Source organism: Ursus americanus, chromosome 21, assembly GCF_024610735.1.
Source record: "Ursus americanus isolate L20-20 chromosome 21, mUrsAme1.1.p, whole genome shotgun sequence".
Taxonomy (NCBI): domain Eukaryota; kingdom Metazoa; phylum Chordata; class Mammalia; order Carnivora; family Ursidae; genus Ursus; species Ursus americanus.
The window spans coordinates 6,848,610-6,869,435 of NC_142147.1; the positions used below are offsets into that span (position 1 = coordinate 6,848,610).

General features: G+C 36.7%; 1 protein-coding gene across 1 annotated transcript in view; it reads left to right on the forward strand.

Moving 5' to 3' along the window:
* Window positions 1-20,826, forward strand: part of LONP2 (lon peptidase 2, peroxisomal) — a 100,133-nt gene that overhangs the window by 25,937 nt on the left and 53,370 nt on the right. Inside the window, exons 7-8 of the mRNA XM_045806729.2 lie at window positions 3,335-3,593; window positions 11,421-11,562. Coding sequence (XP_045662685.1) covers window positions 3,335-3,593; window positions 11,421-11,562 — 401 coding nt within the window. The remainder of the gene's footprint in view (window positions 1-3,334; window positions 3,594-11,420; window positions 11,563-20,826) is intronic.

Consider the following 20,826-nt stretch of genomic DNA (forward strand, 5'->3'; position numbering starts at 1 on the left):
GAAACGAGTGCAGGAGAGCATGTGTTCCCATTGACTTAGCTCCTCGTCATTGTCGCCTGACCAGTTTGAGGTCAGCTGTCAGTCCTGATCTCACTGGGTTGTTGGGAAATCCATTTTGGTTCCAGTAGTCTTCTGTTAACTCTTAACTCTCCAGTGTCTACTTTTTAAGTGAAGTGGTCCTGTTCTGCGAGATTTGGGGAGGGCTCTGCTCCATTAGTTTAGACCTGGGAAAGAAAGTTACATTTAAACTTTATATGTGTTATTTAACTGCTCTGCTTTTGTTTCGCCTGCCATTCTTCCTTGATAGTATATATTTGATAGTTTTTTTGTTGTTGTTAATGGAGTTGTGACAATTTTCAAACCCTGTTACTTTGTCTTGACAGTTGGACTAGTGTACAGTGCTAAGAGCATCTAGATAACTTTGTAATCCCAGGGGCCTTATTTTGAAATTTTGGTATTATCTCTGTAACATTTTTCTGTGCTTCAGGATTTATTTTAACTAATGACATAAGGGAAATGCAGGGCGCATATAGAATATATAGTTTAGTGGTCTGAGAATATTAACATTGCAGATTTGATAATTTGCTATCAGTAGCCTAGTAAGTTGCTCTCAGCTTCCTCCCTCCTCCACTTGTCTTATTTAAAAAATGAACTTAATTACTAATCAGGAATTTTTACCAGGCTTATACAGTATAATTGTACAGATTTTGGAGGAAAACATTTCATTGAACACAAGAGTGCTGACTCCTGTTCTTTACCTAAATAAACAAGAAAATATAAAAACCGGGCAAAGCTGTTACTATTTTCACAACTATGGAAGGAGACCACCCACGTGCTAGAAACTCAGTCTCTGCTAGGTGTGGGTCAGCATTAGAGATGGATGGCATTCGTGTCCCTGCCCCACATGAACGTACTTCTCATTGTTTACTATTCCAGCAGAGAACTGAAAATGGGTAAATTGTAGTATAAAGGGAGGCGTGTTTGAACTTTTAAGCCATTCCTATATAGAATTTGATCTAAATAATTATTGTAAGCGTGGTTACAAAACCATGAACATGTCTTTTGTGATTTTTGAAAGGGAAGCTTACCTAAGTAGAGATCATCAAAAGCAGAAAAGAAAGATTTGGAGAAATAAGTTTGCTAATTTTCCCATCTTGAATGGAAAGGGCCAGTAGGTACCATTTCAGTCTTCCCGTTGTAAAGAAGATTTAGTATCAACAGAAATAGTACTACACAATTAAAAACTCAAGGAGTTAATACTTCGTTTTAAATTTTTTACACATAGCCACACGTATTATTCAAAATAGGAAGTGTGCATTTTGAATCATTAAAAAGAATAATCAGAAAAAAATGTATCCTGTGTAGAAAAAGACACAAAACAATACTTTATGTAGTATGGAAATTATCTTTCCTCAAAAGTCGAAGCACTGTTTAAAGTTGTCTTTACTTGGCATACCTCTTAGAAGAAATTCCTTCAGAGTGTTTTCAGTTTTTTCTGAATTACATGGAATTCTGTTCTTAGTTTACTAAATGTTAATTAGGGGTGGATGTTGCATTATAACAAGGGCCTTTTTAGGTACAAAATGACATTCTGGTGGAAGGTTTTCCTTCTTGGACATGGTGGTGTAATAAGTATATCAGTAACCTAATATTAAACCATCTTTGCATAACTAAAATAAATCCCACTGGGACTTAGTAGATTACTCTTAATAGGTTTGATTTACGAGCGTTTTAGTATACAGAATGGGACTGGTCTGAAGTTTTCTTTTGTGTTTGCCTACGGTAGGTTTTAGAGTCTGGGTTTGCATTATAAAACAGTTGGGAAACTTCCTCTTTCATTTGATTCATGTATTCATTAATTGGGGTCTGAAGCCAGGAAAGGGGGAAGAAGTTTTGTTCTTCCCTTTCCAAATCGCTTAGCCAGAACTAAAAGCAATAGTACTATAATTAAATTACATACATTACTGCTTAGCTAGGTTTTTTCAAACTAGCTGGGGAAACAAACTACCATTTAAGGCTATTTTTTTTTTCTTCTCTGTAGGAAAAATGCGGGGCAGGTTCCAAATCACTGATTGAAAGAGTGGGCTTGTGTGTGTTTTCCTCTTTCCCAACCTCTCCTCTGTCAGTGTGATCATGTGGCATGTATCATCCCCTGGGTGTCACTCAGCTGATGAATTCATGCTGGTGACCATCAGTATTTAATGGTTTAATCTACGAGTATTTTAAGTAGTAAAGCACATCAGTAAACCTGGTGAAAGCTTGGCTGTAGAACCAAATCCTAACATACATTCCTGGTGAGACTTTAATTGATAGACAGTTCTTTACATCTTAAATTTTTTTTTGACGCAGCACTTCTGTCTGTAGATTAGTTGAAGGAAGTAATTGTGGATATAGGTAGGGATTTAGTTACAGCGATGCACAGTAAAGCAGGCTTTATAACTGTGAGGATTTGTAGATAACCTAAGTGCTCAGTAGTAGGGAATTATTTAAATGAGTATGGATAATTAATGGAATATTATGTAGTCATCAAAATGTTACTAAAAAATACATTTGACACTGAAAGGTGTCCATAATATGCAAAGTGAACAAACATGATACAAAACCTGAAGGCATCGCATAATCTAATTTGAAAAATAGGTTCTAGAAGCACATGTCACACACACACGTACAAAACCTGCAATAATAGTGTATACCAGAGTGACGGTGGGGATGCTCTCGTGAGGACATGAGATCATGGCTGACTGTTTTCTTCTTTCTATTGGTGTCATTGGGTTTTCTGGAATGAGCATACATTTCTTCTGTAATAAGAAAAAAACACTTTAAAAAAGAAGGAACAAATGCCAGCACACATAGAATACGTAGAAATTATGTCTCCATAGAAGAAATGTGTACCTAGAAAATGAAATGATAGCAATATAAACTCCTCGAGTTTGGGGTTTTTTTTTAAGATTTATTTTTGAGAGACAGCACACATGAGAGCATGGTGGGGGGAGCACAGAGGGATAAGCAGACTGCCCCTGAGCAGGGAGCCTGTTGTGGAACTCGATCCCAGGATCATGATCTGAGCTGAAGGCAGACACTTACCCAACTGAGCCACCCCAGGCAACCTCCTTGAGTTTTTAATTGTGTATGTGGTACGTACTGTTTCTGTTGATACTAAGTCTTATTAAGCAAAAAAGCCAGGTCCAGGTCTCCCTGAAGACTCATTTAGAAAGATCCACTTCTGTTCTCGTCACTTTTTTTTTTTCGCTAAATCATGTTTTACTTTTGTCAGCCTTGAAAGCAGTTCTTCCATTTAAAAATTCTGTGTGCTTACTCTGCGGTTATTTGACAGACCGTCTGGACATTCGAGCAGCCCGGATTCTTCTGGATAACGATCATTATGCTATGGAAAAACTGAAGAAAAGAGTGCTGGAATACCTGGCTGTCAGACAGCTGAAGAACAACCTGAAGGGCCCTATTCTTTGCTTTGTTGGCCCTCCTGGAGTTGGTAAAACAAGTGTGGGAAGATCAGTGGCCAAAACTCTTGGTCGAGAGTTCCACAGGATTGCACTTGGAGGAGTATGTGACCAGTCCGACATTCGAGGACACAGGTAGACTCTTTCGGTTTAGTCTCTGGTTCTCCGTTTTAGTTGACTAAAGCCCCTCAAAAGCCAAGGCATAATATATATCTTTTTCTCAAAGGGCTATTTGTGATACCTTGAATCAAAAGGACATTCATAATCCTTGTTTATAGTCCATCTATAGGATGTTTATAACTGGCATCGAGCCTTAACTGTAATGGTACATTCAAACCACCCTTGGTATTTCTATGATAGTGGATAACGAGTTTCTGCCTTAGCTTTCCTGGAATTTCATTTGAATGCAGTTATAAATCAGTTACGGTTAGATATTACAGTGTCTTTACATTCATTTTGGCCTAGTAGCATTTCATAAGTAATGACCCATAACTCTTAGAGTTTAAAAAATAAGTACAACAGCTGGGGCCAGTAGGAGAAGGGAAAAAAATCTTTGCTAACAAATGTGTTTGCAGTTTAACTTTCTTTTAAGAAGGCTGGTTTTCCGTATGAGTAATAAGGAGAAAGGTTAGGATAATTATTAAGACCTCTCCTTGCATTTTTGACACCCTTTCTGTAAAGATACATTATGCTGTGAGAACTGAATCTTTGATTAATCTTAAATTATTAGAATCAGATTTGCATGTTATGTTCATGGTTTTGTTCTCTGTGGTCTCTGTTGCTCAGATTGGAAGATGCTTTGGGAAAGCATGAACTTTGTTTCGAGGTTAAGGGTTTCATAGCAGTTGCGAGTTGTGAGAAAATATACCGATAGTGTGTGTATTAAAGAACATTTTAAAATGTAGACACCATGGATGCTTATAAATATGATGTTGTAAACCTGAAACTAATGTCAATGATATCTCCGATTTTTTAAAAAAAAAAAATTTTTTTAAAGAAACTGCTGAACTTCCAGTAGAAAGTAATTAAACTGAAGATAAAACTTCTCTCCTCAAGGTCGTCCCTCGCCTTAAAGTTGTTAAAGCAATCTAGATTATAAGTGGAGGCTTTGAGAAGCATGTCAGTGCAGGCAGTGAGCAACTGCCAATGGCCAAGGCTAATATAAATGCATATTTACAATTTGGTGAAAGGGATTAAACTTGGATTGTGGTGGGGGGGAAAGAATATGGTGGTTTTATAACACCTTGTTTTCCATTTGTCTTATTCATAAGATCATTGGCCTTAGGCGGGGATGGGAAATGGTTTCAGAAACTTTTCCATGAAAAATCGTTCTTTTTCTCTTTTATTTGCTTGTTTACAATTCTTACGCATTAAAGAAAAGTCATTCCAAGATTTCAATAAATAAGCAATGAGGGCTGCAGATTAGGTTAGGGAATTGATCTGGGTCATTCTTTCTGGCAATTTCAAACTATTTTTGTCACCTAGACTTGCTTATCCTCACATGTGCCACTAGAGGCTGTACTTGGCTTTTGTAAAGAAATTGGCACCTTGTACCAATATTGGAGAAACTGGAGGTAGAGCCTGCATCTTTTTATTTTATCTAGAGAGCTTTTGGGAGATATTTCCCATTCAAGTGACTTGATTTATGCATTCAGAGTTGTTCTAGTTCACTTTTTTCTTTTGATATCTGTAGCATAGTATTGTGTGTTTGACAGAATTTAGAAAGGGAATTTGTGGGATTATTGTTGTGAAGTTAATGTCGTGAGCCCATGACATGTAGGTAATTTGTCCTCTTTCTTGCCACATTGGGATTGCTTATCCAGTAAGGCTTGGAAAGCGCTTACTCAGTGCCTAACACACAGTAGTAAGCGTTTGATAAAAATTAGCTCTAATTAGGGGCACCTGGGTGGCTCAGTCGTTAAGTGTCTGCCTTCGGCTCAGGGCGTGATCCCAGCGTTCTGGGATCGAGCCCCACATTGGGCTCCTCTGCTGGGAGCCTGCTTCTTCCTCTCCCACTCCCTCTGCTTGTCTCTCTCTCACTGGCTGTCTCTCTCATTGGCTGTCTCTGTGTCAAATAAATAAATAAAAATCTTTAAAAAAAAAAGTAAATCAGTCTTAAAAAAATTAGCTTTAATTATATTTTAATTTTAAATTCTCAGGAGAGCAAGTTTACATTTAAAAGCTTCAGTGACTTTTTATAAAATTCAATCTGATTTTTAAATAATCCTGTTCTTGGCATTATTTAATTTATGTGACAGAATTGTGGAAAAATGTATTTTTGTGATGACTGTTGGTGGGCAATATGTAATATAGTTCTCACCACTTCTTGTGAACGTTGTTGGTTTCAAGCAGAGCTCTGTTTTAAGTCTTTACTGATACTGTTAGACATAAAATCTGTTCAGGTGAGCGTACTTCCACATGTGTGAGTATCATTAAGAAAATTGAATCTATTGCGAGTCTTTTGTAAAATGAGGCTGTGTATTTGCCTAAAAAATGTGTAAATATAAGCTTTTTAGGAATGTATGGCATGCGTAGAGGCTGTGATCGTTGCCAAATAGAGGGTACGTGGATTAGTCTGAATCATTCTGTGCCTGCTGGTAAGTACTCGCTCGCCGTCACTATACTAGGTGCTTCATTAAGCACTGCAGCAGGCTGCCCTTGCACTACTGGGGGCTTATGACCCACCAGCCCTCCCAAGGCATCAAAGCCTGGAGGAAGTTGTTGGGAAGCAGGTGGAGAGTGGGGTGTGGTCATTAAGGAGAGCAGAGGTTGAGAACAGAGGTGTAGGGGCTGATGTCAGAGCTGTGGGTTGGAGGTGAATAGAAGGGGAGGAAGAACAGTAGCTCATAGCACAGTCATGGGGTGGAGTTTGTGAGAACAAGTGGTTCCATGTGACAATTGAAGCATTTTGGAAACACCCAGGTCTTGGCATTTAAGTAATGGTCACATGCTTGCAATTAGAGTTCATGCAAAGTTTTGTTTTTCCTCAGCCTCTCAGTAGGCACCACTGTTCTGCAGTCTTAAAATAGCCAGGGAAAAACAGAGCTGCTTTATGTTATCTCCCTTGCTTATTCTCTTGATTTCGTCACTCACTTTCCCTATTTTCCCATGCTCAGAACTCTTTTTGCTAGAAATACCTGTTTATGTGAAGGAAGGTATTATTAGGAATTGATTTTAAAAACAAAGATGTATGTTTTAGAGTTCAATGATAATGAAGTGGGAGATGGGGAAGCAAAAGAAAGACTTGGTTTACATTTAAATCTTAAACTTGGAAAATCGTAATCTGACTTTACATTGGTCCATTCTTTTTGTTTATATTATTTTGAGTGGCTTAAAGGAAAGAAGAGTCATGTTTATGCTCCATATTAACTAATACAGCTTTTCAATCTTATCAACATTTCTCATTTGGGTTTGTCTCCATTGGGGTTTTTCCGTTCACTTTCATAAGCCACAGAATCTCTGTTCCTATCAGTTCTTACAGCTTAACATTTTTATATTTAAATATTACATTTAAAGAATTTAAATCAGTTCATAGCAATTAAATATACCTTCTTTTAGGATGAAGTTTTATGAAATCATGTTTGCATAATCGTTTTTCATTAGTTGTTTCTTGGTGATATATTTATTGCTATGATATATCTCAAGTTATTGTTGATAGTAACTCTTTGGAAGTGGTTTGTCAGCTCTTTGTTCAGATAATAAAATGATATCAGTGCAAGGAATCTTTGGCTCAAACAAGATGAGAAGAAAAATGAATTTTGCTTTCCACGATCCATGTTCATGAACCTGAAATGATGATGTTCTAAATAAATTAGCTTTTTCATTATTAGTCTCCATGAAGGGAAAATAACCAAAGTAGCAAGCTTTTAATATATTTTTAGCATAGTATGCCAGACATGTTATGGTTTACTCACTATCCTCCTTATAACCTCTATTTGCATATAGCTTTTCTTTGCCTCTTTAAAGTTTAGTCTTATTTTTAGGCCCCAGTTCAAGGCTTTCTCCATTAATATATGTGCAGTCAGATATGATCTTACTCTTTAGCTCTAAACTGACCACTTACTATCCATTGTTTTCTCTTAATGATTAAATAATATAGGCCTCTGGCATTCGTAATTATGTACTGTGGAGATAAGCTATAAATACGGAAAAAGTATGAACTCTGTAGAGCAGGGTTTTTAGCTTGTCTTATTGTCCTTTGTCTTACTCCATGCTCGCAGCACAGTGCCAGACTTGGTAAGTGCTCTCTGAGTGCTTTGTGAGTTCAAGTAAGATTAAAACATAATTGTATTTTGGAAGTCTTGCAGTCCTTTAAATGAGTGCATCTGTACAAATGAGTACATAAAAAGATTTAGGAATGACCACTATAAGAATAACAATTCGATTTGTTTAGACATGCTATATTAAAGACTGTTTTTAATTCCTTAAAGACTGTTTTTCTTTTGAGATCATTAGGATCTCTTTTAAGGCTTATTGCTTTTCCCAGTTGGAAATATATACACACACACACACACACACACACACACACACACACACCCTGGGTAGAAAATTTGGAAATTTTTTTTTTAAAGGAAAAAAAATATATCGTGTTTTCTACTATACGCAAAGATAATCCCTGTTAATATTTTATTTCCTGCCAGACTTTTCATTGGGCAGCTTTTACCCTTTTTTTAAAGCAATTGTAATCCTACTCTTTCCACCTAATGTTATAATATACATTTTTTACATTACAAATTCTTCCTATCGCTTCAGTAGTTTGCATGTAGCCCATTAGAGCTCCTTCACTGAGCAGGCATGAAAAGGTGATGGTAAAATGCCTCTTTCCCCCCTTCTTTAAGCATTGGGAAAGAGGTGAGTAAATATGCGTCTGTTCCTAATATTTAGGTATCAGTGACGGTGACAGGCTGACCAGCCCTTTGGCTTACACTGGATTTGAAGATACCCAGGCACAGAGTAGTAAAGTAGTTGATTACCATGGAGCTGTAAATACATGATACTGTAATTGTAGTTGTTTTTTGAAGCATAAACCAGACTATATTTTGGAAAGTGAAAAATGCTGATTCTTGTAACTTAACATTTTGAACCATGTAAACACTTATAGTTTTGTTTATGTCATACACCAGTTGAATAGTCCTGATAAACCTATGAACTGCCTGTACCAATTATAAGAAAAATAGAAATTCATTTATTTTTTAAATTAACTTGCGTACATTTCTAGGTAATCATGTATTTAGGCAGAATAATAAGAAATTGAAGAAATACATTTTTTGCAAACTTCTCTGTATTGTGCTATGTTGCTTTCTAGATGTTATATCATGAGGAAGGACATGGAAAAATATGTATTTAGGCCTCAAAAAAGTTGTAGTTTGTAAGAGTACTAATTTCCTTAATTTCCTACCTATGTAGTTTCTCAGGAGGATATTTTGATATGCTAATTTATTTTTTAAAAGGGGTTCTCTTGTGTGATGTTGAAAGGGAACATTTTTATTTTGTGTATTACTACATTTATCACGATCTGATTCATATTCCAAAGGTTTATTCTGTATCTTTAGTCGGTAGATTGCATGCTACCATACCTTCTGGCCAAAGATAGCACATAACAGATATTTTCCATAGCTTATAGGCCCTAAGTAATGGTTCTCTTCTTTGTTTGACCTCTAGACTAGTGGTACACATTTGGAGGATGTCACCTGTGATTGAGGAACATTCAGGGCATTGAGTGTGCTTGGTACTCTGGAAAGACATTAACAACAGTGAACATCTTTTGAAAGCTTACTATGTGCCAAGCACTATGCTGTGTGCTTTACCTATTATGTTCTCGTAATCATATAATTCATGAGGTTGACACTGTTATTATGTCCACTTTACAGATAAGAAAACTGAGACTTAGGTCAAGTAGTTTGTTCAGAGCAGTATTCAGAGGCTTGTGTGGCCTTCACAGTGGTGATGGAAAGATACTTTGGGTGCTGGCATGGTTGATCTGATGTCCTTAAATAAATTGGAAAAACAAGCTTCTTTTTCGAGAACAATCTGACGGCTCTATATCCAGGGTCTACTCTGTAATAAGACTTGCTCTGTGTCATCAGAGTGCTCACTGGCTCTTTAGAAGAGACCGTGTACTTGGTACCCATGAATAAGAACTAGGTTGTAACTGCGTCAGATGAATTGCAGGGCCAGTAAATGCTGTGGACATTGCATTAGTGGAAAGATGACATTGTGAGAGATGGTCAGGAAAAGTTGTCTAGAACTTCTGGATTTACATAGGCAGGGAGAGTATTAAGGGCAGGAAGGTACCATATTAACAGAGGTTAAAAAAACGCAAGGGGTGTAATAGGATTGTGATTGTAGATAAAGCAAGAACCTAATGGCAGCAGGTTAGGAAGGCTGGTGGAGACTGCATCGTGAAGAGCCTTGAATTCCAGACAAAGGAGTTTGGATTTACTCACTAGGCTCTGGGAAGCAATGGAAGGTTTAGGAGGAATTGTTTGTATATAGACTATGATCTAGATTTCTGCTTCTTTAGGAGGGGCACCTGCCTAGAATATTATTTTTTTTCTCCATGACTTCAGGTCTAGAATTGTCAGTACCTGTTTTTAAAATCTACTTGTCAAAAACAGTAAGGAAAAGAAATAAGTTGATGCAGTAAGAAATGACCCTTAGAGGCTTTGCGGTGTTTTGTTTTGTTTTTAATTTCCCTTCCCTGCTTGTTCACAGAATACTAGCAAATCTGTACGTTCTCTAGAGAAATAATTTGAGAGACTTTTATTAATTTTGAGTCTCGTCCTTCCTGTATCCCCTTCTGAAATCTTGAATGTGCTGACTCCTTATTGTAATATGACAGTGTTTATTGTATTTGGTTCCAGTGCCTCGGTCACCCTCTCTGGATGTAAGGCATTCCCACGATATTTGTAAGGCTTCCTTGTCTTTCCAAAGGTCGCTCTATTTACTCTGTCCTACTTTATACAGTCATGTGGTGAAACTGAGGCCTGCTCTGCGGATCGGCTTTGTGCCCACCCTAAGATAACTGTAGCCGTAACACCATTTGATCAGTTTCTTGTAGGCGGACACCCTTTTATGTTTTCACAAACAGGATCTGCTTTATGCATGGCTTAGGCAATAAGATTGTAATTAAAATTAGTAAATTGCTGCTTCAAATAAAGTTTTGCTGACTTTGTAAAAAAAAAAAAAAAGGTCACTGTTTTCAGTTTGACAAACACATTTGGTTTTATTTATGCCACCCTCTAGATCTGTCATAATTATGTGGATGATTCTTGTTCAGATACGATAAAGGAGCCTCTAACATTTTAATGCACAACAAAATATCTGGCTGAACTTGGTTATACCAGTTAATCTATATAGGATGAACACAGTTTTATTCACAAGATACTGTTGACCCCAAATCTTACTATAAATAATAAGAAACTATTGCCTCTAAAATAAAAGAATTTGGATTTTTTTTTTTTTTTTTGGTCTGCATTTTGAGTGGCCCTTTGAACCAATTCTGATTTTCTTCATAAAGGTGATGATGATGTTTTAACCAGCCCTGGGACAACCATTTCAGTGTGTAAAAAGGTGCTTGTGTTGGGGGTGGGTAGGGCGGGTACTCTGAGAAACTATGAAAAGCATAGGAATTAAATTCATAGGCTCCTTTGGACATTTTGGAATCCCGAAAAGTAAGAGTTATGATCATTGTTTAAGTATTACGTTTCTCAGTTTCACTAAATGGTAAAAACTACATTCTTCCAATGTCATGGGACACTTACAGCCAGAATTAAATAGAAAATAAAAATTGGATCTGATAACTCTTGGTTATATCATAGAGCTTTTTAAATATATAGTACCTCTTTGCTATATTACTGTGATAACTAAATGACTTTTTCCCGGTCCTGAATTTTGATTTCTAAGTGGTGCTGCTCTTGCCTCCTGCCATCTTGTCGTTAACTTGCTGCTTGCTTTCTGTAGGCGCACCTATGTTGGCAGTATGCCTGGTCGTATAATCAATGGCTTGAAGACTGTTGGAGTTAATAATCCAGTGTTCCTATTAGATGAGGTTGACAAACTGGGAAAAAGTCTGCAGGGTGATCCCGCAGCAGCTCTGCTTGAGGTAAGATCTAGAAAATTCCCTGTCTTTGATCCCACCTGAAGAGTACAGATGACAGCAGATAATAGTGTTCAGTAGCGTATACGTTGATGTGGGTTAAGTCATGGGGAAAAGTGTGACACAGACTAAAATCTGAAGCAAATTAATATTTAAGTTAAAATGTCTTAGAGATTTCTTCTTCTTTCTCTAGTAATCCCCTCATTTCTTTTTGTTTTCATCAAATACTTCAAACTTTATACAGGCTTTTTGTTTAGAGACCAGTAGTTCTACAAGGTTATTACAAAAAAACAGGAAACAAGTCTTCTCCCTGGGGCCCCCCATGTCCACTTCTACCTGTCGACCTCTTTAACTTTTAGTTTAATTAACTGTCCACTGTCAGAATAACATGACTGTATTGCTGCTTCTTGATTATACAGTTTCTGGCATCATCTGTTGATTCTTCTCTATAAGAGATGAGGAGTTTGCTTGCCTTCTTCCCTCCACCCCCACTATGTTGTTTTTTATACCCCCGATCTCCCAGTCTAAATTGTATCCTGATTTTGTTAAGTCATTGTCAAATACTTAAATTATTATAAGTATGTAAGTGCTTTTCACAGCTCAGCCATGTGGTAAACTGTGATCACTTTTCTTTTCCTGTCCTCCTTTTGTTTTGCTGCACATTAAAAAAAAAAAAATCTTTGTAGAGCTAATGGTTGTCTTGTTTCTTCTGCTTACTTCCAGCTGTTGTCTGCGTCTCCTTTCAAGACTTACAGGCACTGTGGGGCACCTGGGTGGCACAGTTGGTTAAGTGTCCAGCTCTTGATTTCAGCTCAGGTCATGATCTCGGGGGTGAGATCAAGCCTTGCACTGGGCTCCATGCTCAGTGCAGAGTCGCCTTGAGTTTCTCTCTCCTTCTCCCTCTGCCCCTCCCCCTGCTCCCGAGTATGCACTCTCTTTCAAATAAATAAAATCTTTAAAAAAAAGAAAAAAAAAAAAAAAGACTTGCAGACACTTAAGCATTAGTCAGTTTGATCTCCTTCATGCCTCCAGCCTGAGCTAGTTCTCCACATCTGGTACCTAGCTCTCTTGCTAAGATCTCCCTTCACTTCCCACCACGTTGGATTTCCTATTTCCTGTATTCCATGTCTTCCTCATTCTTGCTTTATTCTCTCATTTTCTTGGTGTTAATCTACCAGTAGCTTCCTAAGAAAGCTTGCATGGGTGGGTTAGGGTTTGCATATCTAAAAATGTCTTTATGTTTCCCTCATGCTTGATTGGTAGTTTGCATTCTGGTTGGACATAATTTTCCTGCAATATTTTAAAGACATTGCTCCATTGTTTTCCAGTTTCCTGTGTTACTGTTGATTAGACTGAGGCCTTCAGGTCCTGTCTTTTGTGACTTGTTTTAGTCTCTGAAAACTTTCAGGATCCGCTCTTTATCTCAGTGTTCTGAAATTTTACAGTGATTTGCCTTGGCATGGGTCCCTCTCTCTCTCTCTTTCTCTCTCTCTCTCTCTCTTTTTTTCATTTTTGCTGATGCTTTGAAGATTCTTTGAATTGGAAAATCCTGTCCTTTATTTCTTTAAAATTTTCTTGAATTTTAATGATAATTTTTTTCTTCATTTTTTGGGAATTGCTATTAATTGGATGTGAAATCTCTAATTTTCTTATCTTTTCTGTTACTCATCTCTTTTGTTTTTTAGCTATACTTTTTATGAAGACTTCCTTACCTTTATCTATTAGTCCTGTGAGTTTATTATTTCAAAGAACTTTTTCTTAATTTCTCTGCTTGTTCTTTTTATAATATCTTGTTCTTATTACATAAATGTAATATGTCCTCTTTGTGAGAAAGATACTAATAGATATTTTTTTTCCTTTTCTTTAAGCTGCTTTAATCTATTTGTTACATATTTTTTCTCTGTCTTTTATATTGGAGTCGTCCGTTAGATGTCTTAATTTTTGTTTGTTTGTATTTAATAGTGAGGAACAGAAATGCTGATTGGCAGCTGTGTGCATCTGAGGAGGGTTTATTGACTGAGTTTCACAGTGGGGTCGGCTGGGCTGTTTGAGGAACCTCAGGTCTTTTGAGGTTGGTTGAATTTCTCAGAGAGGACTCAAGTTCCTTGCCTTTAGAATGAAGGCTGGGCTGCCAACTTCCTGGGAACCAGGGAAGGGGGGAGAAGGGGAGGGTGGTGACTGTCACCGCATTCAGCATCCCAGATGTATGCATTCACCTGAACTGTTGTTTTCAGTAGAGTACATACTCTCCTCAGCTGTGCCCGGGGTCACTTGGGCAGGGAGTGACTTTTATTTTAAGTTCTTAGGAAAATAAACCTCCAGTATTTTGCTGGGATGGGGGAAGGGATCTGGGACCTGGTTGCTTCATAAACTTACTTTAGCCAGTCCTCATTTTACTACCTCTGCTCCCCCAATCCTTACTGTGATTTAAATAAAATATTAATATTCAAACTGATGTATAAAATTGAGGGAGAACTTGCTTTGTGAAAATTTGTTTTTTTTCTTGTTTATTTCCTTGCTTTGAGTTCCCTCTGGCTTCCTGTTCCTTTTCTGTTTTTGTAATCTTCTTAGAACAGGATGACCCTGGGACATGTGTCATGTAAGCAGGGAGACTGTACATTCTGGTTTGCCTGGGACAGTCCCATTTTAAACCTAATTATCAATTGCGCTCTCTTTTAGTCTCAAAAGTGGATCCTGTTTGGACAATAAAAAGTACAGTTGCCGTACTTAAAAGCCACAGAACTTGGAGATAAGAGTTTTGTTGGGTTTTGCCTGTTTTTATTGTAACTGGTTTACTCATCAGTGCTACGAACAATAAAATAGTGAACATTATTGAAGAGTTTAGTGGTTTCTTAGCCGATAACTTTAGACTTTCAGTTTAATTTACATTGGGGCATTTTTCAGATGATCTGACAGATTCTCTCATATAACAATAACACGGTTATTGTTACCCTGTTGAAAAGAATTTGAGCATAATCCCTGATACTTCAGTTTCTCAACATACTGTGTGAACGTCCTGAAACAAATCCACCAAAGACAACTTCACAAGTGGTAGGAGATGATTAAGCCCCCTGTCTGTTATACAGTATATTTTAGGCCTTCACCTAGTGTTTTATAGTGATGCAGTAACATTTGTTGAATTGGGTTGATCTTTGATAACAAGCAGCTGGCATAGTGATATTTTCTTGTCTGATAGAAACTGGTACTCACTTTCTTGGCAATTGATTTATTAATATTCCAAATAAAAGTATTAAAGCGTCAAATGATACTTCAAAGTAAATGCTCCCTGGGGCCACATACTTACCACTGTAGTTTAGTTGTAACTAGCATCAGTTCCTTATAGACTGGGGTTCTATAGAGTGAAGCAAAATACATATACAGAAGAAATAAGCATCGTGGTACTTGACTTCCTTCGCCCTGCCACCTGCCCCAGTCCTGGGTAAAAAACCTCTTACAACTTCATGGGTTGTCGAAACAATTAAATGATGTATATGTAAAAGTGCTCTGGAAACTGTTAAGTACTCTAAAGATGGTATTTTAATTTAATATCCACTGACATTTCTTCTGTGTCCTTTTTGAAAACCACTTGCTGTTCCCCATCACCTTTAGACCCACCTAAATGAAAAAAAGAACAAATTACTCAACACCTTATATTTAAAGTAGAATATTACAGAGAGTCTGGAGTATCCAAGAGTATGGCTTTTTATCTTTCCACATAGAAAACCTACTTTTTAATGAAATGACTTCTAGATATCATTTATAAAATACATTTGTACAAGATTACCTTGTAGCTAATTTATATTAGAACAATATATATTAGATATAAAGAACGTAATAGAGTGGTTACTCCAAGTAAACTAAACATACTTGTTCTGCCTATAGATTCTCCTCACCCTCGTATTTATTCACAAAGGAGATGCCTATTTCCAGGTACAATTGTCAACAAAGGAATATTTACTCAAAATTTAGAGAGCCTCTTTTGAAAATTTATGAGAATATAAAAACAGATTCAACCTATTGATAAAAAAAAATGTTGGTAGACAGAACTTGGAGAAGTCTGTTGTTGAATAGTAATAAAATGTCAGATACAAGGGAAGTCTTTTTATGTAATTACTAAACTCAAGAAAATTATAGAATCAGGTAGATGCAGTCATATTTGTAATTGATGCAAGATTCAGACTTTGCTATAAAACATAAGAGCATTTCTGAAATACACATTTGTGTGAATGGGCTAACAAAATGCATAGATACTTTACCAATTTTCTATATAAGCAATATTTACAGTTCTGAACAATATATGGTAACCCCAAAGTAGAAAAGTCACTAATCTAGACATAGTAAGCTTTTTTTTAACTGAAGTTCTTATTTAATTAGAATTAGATCCTTTTAGTAATTAGATCAAGTTGTGTATTTACTACTTGGATACAACAGACATAGGATCATCTAAACTCTACAACTATTGACGAAGAATGTCAGAGGAGAGGGATTTGGGAATCATCTAATCCAGCTCCATCCTTTTATTAATGAAAATGAGGTTCTGGATGTTACCTTAATTTTTTATCTCCTCACAGGCTATATTTACAATATAAATTCTAAGATCCGGCAGAGTAAAAAAATGCCTTAAATACTGATATTATGAGAGAGGTGTAAGTGAAGATACATTTTTCCCCTTTCGTTTCTTCTCCACTATCTCTGATTAAGGGGAATACTGCAATTGAATGATTAAACTAAGCCCCATTAGGGAAACTAGGACCTGCTAATCATTACTTTTCAGTGCTGGCAAATGCTGTCACCAGTGCCCAAGCACACTTGCAGGTTACACAAAAATGTTTTTATATATTTGTTACCACTTTTCTTTTTATACCCTGTTCCCATTTTTTGTCGTCTTTCCCCTATTACCTCCTCACTCCTCCCCGGCACACACACATGCACAAGCCACCACGTGACTATCCACTGCCCTCCAGCCTTCAGCTATATTCTCAACCAAAATTGCTATTTCTCATTTCTATCCTATTTTGCACTCCCATTATTAGAGTTTGGTAGTATTAGGTTGTGTGGCTAAATTTACATGAAAATTAATTTTGTAGTGGGATGGGGGAATTACTGTTATGAACTTGTGACTACGTAATCTTCAAGACCTTCTTTTCCTCTCTCGCCGTCCTCCGGGATGCTCTGTGAGGGTACCATTAGACCCGTGGCCCAAATCCTGGCTGTGTGTTTCGGCAAGGACACACTACTGGATTCGATAGTAAAATAAGAAAAGGAAAGGAAAAAACACTTGAGAGAAGTAGAGATAGTAAATTGTTGAGAAATAGTAATTTGACTAATAAATTAAGAAATAATGGTGAGTTGGGTTTAGTCTTTATATCCCAGGTATTCAGGAGCAAGCACTTCTCAAAATATCCCGTTCACTTGGGGGAAATATTTATCAGTGTTTAATAGATTATATATTCTTATTTTTTATATGAAGAATAGGATTTAGAGGACCTTCTTTTATATTGATGACTCTTTTGCCAGAAATAAATGAAAAACTTTGTTCTACAAAATGTATGATCACCTTTGGGCAATTGAAGTCAGCAGTAGAAATAGGCATTCAGAGTGAGATGTAAACTGATTGCCACTGATTAAACCAAAGCAGCAGACCCTATTTAAAAATTAATGATTTAAATTTACTTTTTTACAGTAGTGAGGTATAATTACGTATAGAAGGTGGGTATATTTAAAATGTACAGCTTGATTAATTTTGATATGTGTGTAAATCATGAAACCGTAAGTATAATCAAGGTATTAAACAGAATTTCCACGTCTGGAACAAAAAATTCACTACAGGGCATCAGCAGATGAGAACTGGCAGAACAATCGGTGAATTTGAAGATCAGTTGATAGAGATTATGCAGTCTGAAGAACAGGAAAACAAAATGACTAAAATGAGCAAGGGAATGTGGGATACTGTTAAGCAAAACAATCTATGCATAATTGAGCAGGACAGGGAGTTGGGAGCAGAAAAATTTTTGAGGGAATAACGGATGAAAACTTACAAATTCAATGAAAAACATAAATCTACACATTTGTGGAGCTCAGTGAATTTCCATATAGGATAAGCACAGAGAAACCCATAGATTAGGTGGTAAAAAGTCGAAAAGAGAAAACTGAAAAAAGCAAGAGAAAAACAACAGGTAAATCAATTAACATTTTGATCAACATTTGGATTTTTCAAGTGTTTGGCTATTACAAATAAAGCTACTGTGAATACTCGGGTACAAGTCTTGTATGGACCTATATTTCTGTTTTCCTCTGATAAATACCTAGGAGTGGATGCTTGGTGAAAAGGTAGATGTTTTATTATTGTTTCATATAATCAACTTTTAGTTTACTTTTTGATACCACCTGGAAGTCTTTAATATTCAGTAGGCTTTTTTGAATTATTGTCTAACTTGTGTTGGGCCTTTTGTCATCTTATTGTTTTCTGTCCCCCTTTTCAAGGAGTCCTAGTTATTTCCTTTGAATTAGGTCATTAACTCTATGGACAGTTTGTTAGTTCAGAAGGCATGTATCCTGTTTTTTATACTAACTTGTGATACGTCGAAGTTAAAAATCACACATCTCATTTTCTCTGATTATCAGTATCATACATGAAATAGGATATACTGTCCCTGCCTTTATTAAATCAGAATGAAGTAATGCACACTGGTCTACCACATCCTCATCTCACTACCTGGTTATTTGAAGTGATTTCATTGTTTCACATTCTCTTTATCAGAACCCATTTTCAACTTTTATATCATTTCCTTTTTCAAATTAACAGCCCTCCCCATCCCCTCCCCCCCGTTTTTAGCAGTTTTAGGTTTACAGCACAATTGAGTGGAAAGTACCAGGAGTCCCATATAACTTCTTACCCTCCGTCCCCCACTTTTCCCTTTTATTAACATGTTTCATTCGTGTGATACATTTGTCACAGTTGATGAACCATTATTAATACGTTGTTCAAACTGGAGTTCATAGCTTACATCAGGGTTCGCTTTGTGTCGTACGTTCTGTGGGTTTTGATAACTGTATAATGACATGTATCTACCATTACAGGATCATACAGAATACTTCTATTGCCCTAAAAATCCCATGTGTTCCACCTATTCATTCTTCCCTCCCCCTCCCCAAGCCCCTGGCAATCACTGCTCTTCTTACTGTCTCCATAGTTTGCCTTTTCCAGAATGTCATATAGTTGGAATTCTACAGTCCGTAGTCTTTTCACTTACTAATATGCATTTAAGATTTTTCCTTTTTTTTTTTTTTTTTTTGTGGCTTTGTAGTTCATTTCTTCTTACCACTAAATAACACTCCTTTGTATAGACGTGCCATGGTTTGTTCATCCATTTATCTATTGAAGCTTAGTTCCTTCCAGGTTTTGTCAATTATGAATAAAGCCACTATAAACATTTGTATGCAGGTTTTTGTGTGGACATAAGTTTTCAGCTCACTTAGGTAAATACCAGGGAGTACAATTGCTGGACCACAGGTAAGAGCATGTTTAATTTTGTAAGAAACTATCAAACTGTCTTCCGGAGTGGCTGTACCATTTGCATTCCCACCAGCAGTGAATGACAGTTTCTGTTGCTCTACATCCTCACCAGCATTTGGTGTATGCCGTGTTTTGGATTTTATCTATTTTAATAGGTATGCAGTAGTATCGCATTGCTTTTGTATTCTTTTTTGTAAATGTATTTACCACCGTTTTTTTTTAGTAACAGATTTACTGAGACATAATTCACATGCCATAAGATTCATCCCTTTAAATAAGTATGCAATTCTGTGGTTTTTTAATATATTCATTGCTCGTGTACCCATTAATAGCCATTCTCCATCCCCCCTCCTACAAGCACCTGGCAACCACTAATTTCTTACCCTCCCTCCCCCAGTTTTCCCTTTTATTTTATTTTATTTTTTTTTTTAAGATTTTACTTATTTATTTGACAGAGACAGCCAGCGAGAGAGGGAACACAAGCAGGGGGAGTGGGAGAGGAAGAAGCAGGCTCCCAGCGGAGGAGCCTGACGTGGGGCTCGATCCCAGAACACCAGGATCACGCCCTGAGCCAAAGGCAGATGCTTAACGACTGCGCCACCCAGGCGTCCCCCCAGTTTTCCCTTTTATTAGCATTTTGCATTAGTGGGGTACATTTGTTACATATTCAGCAGTTGATGGACATTTGGGTTGTTCCCACCTTTAGTTATTATGTAGAATGCTGCTATAATCATTCTTATACAAGTTTGTGTGGAGACATAGGTTTTCAGTTCTCTTGGGTTTTCAGTTCTCTGGGAGTGGAGTTGCTGGATCATATGGAAATTCTGTGTTTAATATTTTGAGAAACCCTCAAACTATCTTCCAGAGTGGCTGCACCATTTTAGTATTTCACTAACAACGTGAGAGAGTTGTAATTTCTCTACATCCACATCGCCACTTGTTACTGTCTCTCATTTTTATTTTGGCCATCCATTTGTTTTAATAGGCGCAAAGCCATAGTTTATTGGTGGTTTTGATTACTTCCTGAGTTACTAATAACATTGAGCGTCTTTTCATGTGTTTATTGGCCATTTGTATATCTTCTTCATAGAACTATCTTTTCAAATCCTTTGCCCATTTTTAACTGGATTATTTGTCTTTTTCTCATTAAGTTCTTTACATATTCTTGATACACACACGTCCCTTCTCAGGTACATGATTTGCAAATATTTCCATCAGTCTTGTGGGCTTTCTTTTCACCTTTTTGATGGTGTTCTTTAAAGCACAGAATTTTTAAATTTTGATAAAGTCTAATTTATTTGTGTTTTTATCATTTGTGATTTTGGTGATATATCTAAGAAATCATCAAGGTCATGAGAATTTATTCTTACATTTTCTTCTAAGAGTTTTACAGTTTTAGTTCTTACATTTAGGTCTACAATTCATTTTGACCTAATGTTTGTATGTGGTATAAGATACAGGGATCCAACTTCATTCTTTTGCATGTGGATATCTAGTTATCCCAAATACCAGTTATTAAAGAGTTTTCTTGTTCTGTGGAATGGTGTTGTCACCCTTGTTGAAAAATCAATTGACTGTAAATGCGGGAGTTTATTTCTGGACTCCCAGCTCTATTCCATTGATGTGTGTTTCCATCCTTGCGCCAGTACTACATAATCTTTAATTTTGTAGAAGGTTTTGAAATCAGGAAGTGTAAATCCTCCAGATTTGTCCTTCTTTTTCAAGATTGTTAGCTGTTCTGGGTCCTTCCTTAT